The 5,482-nt window shown below is 55.8% G+C and overlaps 1 protein-coding gene across 2 annotated transcripts in view; it reads right to left on the bottom strand.

The window, feature by feature from the left end:
• Glp1r (glucagon like peptide 1 receptor) overlaps positions 1-3,193 on the bottom strand; it is a 37,120-nt gene extending 33,927 nt beyond the window's left edge. Inside the window, exon 1 of one of the 2 annotated variants that reach the window (XM_010638858.2) lies at positions 3,096-3,193. In XM_010638858.2, coding sequence (XP_010637160.1) covers positions 3,096-3,109 — 14 coding nt within the window. In that variant the 5' untranslated portion in view covers positions 3,110-3,193. The remainder of the gene's footprint in view (positions 1-3,095) is intronic. The other variant, XM_010638860.3, reaches the window with a different exon arrangement.
• Positions 3,194-5,482: the final 2,289 nt, after the last annotated feature.

The following is a 5,482-nucleotide window of genomic DNA, read 5'->3' as shown; positions in this document are numbered from 1 at the left end:
CAGCGGCCCGCCTCCCCCGCCGCCCCCGGGCTCCTCCAGGGCCCCTGCCCAGCAGAGCCACCCTCTGCCACCAACTGTTCGGGGCGCCCCGAAGGAAACCGAGGTCGGGAGCGGATGGGACTCGTCCAAGGTCACAGGGCCCGATGCACTTCTCCCAGAAAGCTCTCCCCAGAGCTGTGAGGAACTTGTGAGACAGCGCCACCCAGCCGGGCCACCCCTCCCCAAGTGCTCTAGGGCCCACGGGGATGGGAGCAGGGGTAAGAGACAGCGGACCAGAGGAGCCCTGACAGGGTCTATGCGATCCCCTCCAGGATCTGGGAACCTGGGGAATCGCGGCGGGGTGCAGGGGGCGTTGAGGCGCCTGGCCGCCTTTCTAGAAGCTTCTGGAAACTTGGCCGCCACCCCTTGCAGCCCCAGTGCCTGCTGTTACAACTGCTGTGCAGGTGTGGCCCTGGTGCCCATGGCTGTGCCCTGTGCCTGTGGCGTTCTGTCTATCCCTGCTTGTGGGGAGTCTCTGAATTTTTACCTGCCTTTGTTTCCTCACCCTGCCCTAAATCACAGTACAAGGCAGACTTTCCGGATCCCATCTTACAGGCCGGAAGTGGGATGCAACGCTAAGGAGGTGCTGATTTATCTTGTCTAATGTAAGAGGATGGAAAACAGGAGCTTCCCATCTGCACCCTAAGAGGAAGGTGGGTGAGTCAGTGTCCCACCCTAGACCTGCACTGGGGACGTCTGGACCATTCCAAAGACAAAGGGAGTTTGTGAGAATAACTGTACTCCTGGGAGAGAAGAGAACTTCTCAGACTCCTGAAGGACCTGTCTGAGCTCAGAGACAGCCAGAGGGAGGAACCACAGTCTTCCATTCAGCGAGAAGTCCTCCTCTCCAAGGAGCTGTCTCTCATCTCTTCAGAGTCCCCTAAGTCAGTCCGAGGGCCTTCTGTGTGCCACTTAGGATTAGGTTCTCAACTGCAAGTGGCGGAAAACTCCACCCCAAATAACAACGGTGCAAACGAGGGCTTCTAGGTAAAGCAAGGCTAGAGATTCAGCCCAGGGTTGGAGTGACTGCTTCCTGGTCATCAGGATTCCTGGATCTTCTACTTTCCATTATTTTCTGGTCCAAGGTACTTAGTAATTCAAAGTGACTGCTCCATCTCCACCGATGATGCCCAAATTCCAGCCATCAGGAAGAAAACATCTCTACCCATAAAGACATATCCTGACAATGGTAGTCACTGGTCAGGATTTAATCATATGGGCATTTCTGGCTGCAAAGGAGGCTGGGAAAAGTACCCTTTATTCCAGGCAGTCACCAGCACATTTAAATACGGAGCCTTCTGTTACTCTGCCCCCTCTCTGTTGCTAATAAGACAGTACCACAGACATTTTAAAGCAAATAACTTCTTTGTGGCTAATTATTCACATCAAAGGTTGGAGGGGCTGCATCTGGTGACGGCCTTCTTGTTGGTAGGATTTAAATTTGTTTAGTCAATAAATATCTGTGAAACACCTGAGCAAGTTCCTGGGGCTCAGTGCTACAAAGCCACTCCTCTCTGCAGAGATTATGTCTCAGTGCAGGAGGGAGATGTTCAAGAAATAATTGCACCATGGTGTGCAGAGTACAACGGTGATACACACCATTGTCCTAAGAAGATGCTACTAAAGACCCACCCTCAAAAGACCACGTTCTCTGCTCCAGGGCCTTTCTCTGGATGGAAGGAATTAGTGCTTTTATGTCCGGCCAGTGTAGGCTGGGATCCCCAGGAGCAGCTGACACGAGTGGAGAGCAACGGCGGGACTAATGCCCCGGGTCTTGGCCACTAGATGGGCCAGCTCAGCGGCGTGTGCGGCAGTCTTCCACAGGCACCCAGATTCCCACGGCAGCCACCTGCCCAGTACGGCACAAAGCGTTGCCTGTCCTGCCTTTCCCCGTCTCACTTTCCAGCAGCAGAGGACTCGTGCTTCCGGCAGTCGCTCCCCAAATAAAAGGAAAACTCCTGTGCTCCCACTTTCCTTCCAGGTCTGTTCCTGGGCATGCCCAGCCCCCGACAGCAGGCTTAGCGCGTATGCAGGGAGGGAGCCGTGGTCTCTTCTGTGACACTGCCTGTTGTCTGAACCCGAGCCCTCTCCTTCCGCCCCGGGAGGGCGAGAGTGCTGCGGCGCAGCCCTGCACAGCTGTCCCTAATGAGTATCTTCCTGCTTCTGTCTCGGGATGATGCATGAGACAGAGGCCCTGCTGCCTCCATTGCTATGTTCTGGGGGCATTGGAAGTTGGGATGAACGCGTGGGAGAACTTGCCTCCCCGGCTCAGAGGCAAAGTAAGCTTCAGAGTCGGTCCGAGTTTGGATTCCTTTTTTAGAACAACAGTACCGCTCCCCTCGTTCCTCAGCCACGCTCCTAGAGGATTAGCTTTCTCAAACTGTTACCTTATGTTGTCCTATGGCCATTCACTGCCCCCCACGCGCCCCCGCACAGGGCCAAGTCCTCCAAACTCAATAATACCCAAGGAGCCGGACCCCTCGCAGTCTCCCTCCTGCCTCTGTCCAAATTGCCCTTGCCCACCTCACCTGCCAGAGCTCCTACTCCTACTTCAAGTCCCAGCGTGGATGCCCCTCTCCAGGGCACTTTTCTTCACCCCAGACCTTGCAATCCTCAGGCAGCACTGATGCCCTGGAAGTCTCCCCTAAACACGACTCTCCTCCAAGACCCCCCAACTTTTAAGCCTCCACCTCAGTGGAAGGGTCACTCCCTCCTGAAAGGCATTCCATGATGCCCGATTCCTCAGGGTCCCTGTCCCTTCTGCGATTGCCCTGGGGCACTGCAGGCCTGGGAAATGACCTCCCCTGCTTTCCCTGTGGACACGGAGCCCCCGAGGCAGGGCCTAACATAGACGCGCAGTTCAGGTGCACCGTGAATTGCTTCCCATGACACATGGGCGGTGCCGGAAAGGAGAGGGAATTGCCAGATTGGTGTCTCTCACTTGCAATTTGGGCTTCTTCCTTAGCTCCATGTCCCTAAGGTGCTCATGTGCTCCAGAGTTTCAGGTCACATTGCCCTTCTGAGTGACAAGACGAGGAGCGGGCCTGAGTACCTACCTGTGCGCGAACATACCTGCCCAGGGGCCTTCGAGTCAGACAGCAATGGGTGCGAGTCAAGCTCGGTCATTTACTGTGTAGCTGTTACATCACTAAGCCCGTCTGATGATCTCCAAAAAGCATGTAACAACGGGGACGGCCCTTATACCGAGCCCTTGGCAGGCACCAGGCGCTGTTCTAGGAGCCGGGAGTGTTATCTCCTTTCCTGCTCTCCAGCGCCCCCACCCTGTCGCCGGTAGAATCTGAGGATCTGCAGAGACTGCAGCTGCCTGGAGATCCCGGCTGCCGCAGCTCCTGGGACAGACTGTGTCACCAGAGAAGGCTCCTGCGGCCCAGTGCTCTACCCCTCTGCCTTCTGCTTCTCCTCTCAGAGAAGAATGACCTCTGCCCTCTGCCTCGTCACCCAGAGCTTGGGGGAGCTGGGTTGTGAAGCCGGATCCTTTTCATCCCAGTCATACAAACCAGGATGCCCCCACACAGAGCAATTGAGTGACAAGCCCAAGCTGCCGTGAGATCTCCCCAGAGAGCCTGGATGCAGCCCACCCACACTCCCACCACAGATTCACAAGCCACAATGACCACCTCGCAGTGGGGTTTGCTAATCAGCAACAGACCCTGCCTAGAACCTGGCAAAACTACGTCCACCGTGATAGCAGCCCTGGCACTGCTGTAATTCACAGAGCCCTCCATCTTCCTGTCGGTGCACCCACTGTGCCAGGGATCAGCAAGGCAGCAGGTGCAATTGCTGGTGCCCAGGGGCCCTGGTACAGTTTCCCCTTCCTGCCTGGGTGGTCACTGCCAGGTCTGGGGGATGGGTGGGGCGTTACCAGGCCCAGGGAGCTCCCTGCTAGGCAGCGCCTGCCCTACTCACTGCCCCTGTGCCCGGAGCCAGCCGAGTTCACCAGGTGCTGGGTCCTGTCCAGCCCCAGGCAGTCAGCAGGGAAGATTTACAGCCTGTGAGCTACAGTGATTATTGCTCTCTTGGGTGGATGCAGCACGCTGTATTTCCAAAATCTCTCACCGTCGCTTTCAAATGGACTCCTCTATGGAAAGAGAAGCCAGTGGGTTCACATCCACTTTACCAGGAGGGACACTGAGTCCCAAAGCGTCGGGATTTGCTCGAGGTCACTTAAGGTGCTGGCAGCATTTGAGCAATTCTGGACCAAGAAAAGAGGGAGAAGCGGGGGTAGGAACGGCACAGCTCCTCCCTTCTCTACACGGGGCTCTGCTCAGCTGTCTAGGGCACTCTCCTCCCAGGGAGGGCTGAGTGTCAGGCGTGGGAGGAGGGAGGGAGCCCATTGTCTGGACGGGAGGCATCCACAAGGAGGATGGGGGGTGCCGTAGAGCTCTGTATAGAATTAGCTGGATGCTCCCTGAATCTGGGCACTCGGCATATTTGAGTTTCCTGGGGCAGCCATAACAAAGTTCTGCAGACTGGGTGGTTTAAAGGCAGACATTTCATGACTCAAAGTTCTGGAGGCCAGAAGTCTGAGGCCAAGATGTTGGCAGGCTGGGTCCTTCTGAGGAGTGTGAAGGAGAATGAGCTGCAGCCTCTCTCTCTCTCTCTCTCTCTCTCTCTCTCTCTCTCTCTCTCTCTCTCTGTCTCTCTCCTCTCTCCTTGCTTCTGGTGGCCCCAGCATTCCCTGACCCGTGCATGGGTCTTCCCTGTCTTGCAGTGTCTTTCCTCGATGTGTGTCTTTCTGGGCTCAAATTCCCCTTTATATAACAGTACCAGTCACCTAAGATGGGAGCTCACTGTAGGAATCTGACTTTATCTCTGTTATGTCAGCAAGGAGGGACCCTATTTCCAAATCAGGTCATTTCTGAGGTACTGGGAGTTAGAACTTCAAGATTTTTTTGGGAAGGACACAATGCCACCCATCAAACACTGAGGGCTCATTTCTCAACTTCCCTGAATATTCAGTGTGGCCCATGGAAGGTGACAAAAAGAGATTCAGCCACCTGCAGGCCTGGCCCATAACGCTTCCCACGCAGCCTCCCGCTTGCCCGGTCTTCCATTTGCTGTGTGGGACACATGACCAGCAGAGGGCACTACAGCCCCAGAGGACACTGGAACCGTGAGCCAGGAGGAGCCTGGGCCCCTGAGTGATTGTATGGAACAGAGTACCCTGCAGACCCACACTGGGTTGCAGCGTGTTAAACCGCCAAGATCTAGGGGCTGTCTGTCACTGCAGTTAGGCTGACCAACACAGCTGGCAGATGGCCCCAAGTTTGGGAGCAAAAGCTAGTGAGTCCAGGCAGAGGGCTTCTGAGGGATCCCTCTGTATAGCGGCCATTTAAAGAATGGGGCTTCTCACCCCATACCCACTTCCTCCTTCCTCCCCTGCTCCCTTCACCTGCCTGTGGAGGGTCTGGGTCTACGTGAC

This window comes from Fukomys damarensis, unplaced genomic scaffold (assembly GCF_012274545.1).
Source record: "Fukomys damarensis isolate Sample0158 unplaced genomic scaffold, DMR_v1.0_HiC HiC_scaffold_20, whole genome shotgun sequence".
In the NCBI taxonomy this organism is placed as follows: Eukaryota; Metazoa; Chordata; class Mammalia; order Rodentia; family Bathyergidae; genus Fukomys; species Fukomys damarensis.
The sequence above is the reverse complement of the archived record's forward strand: the minus strand, read 5'-3'. Positions and strand labels throughout refer to the sequence as shown.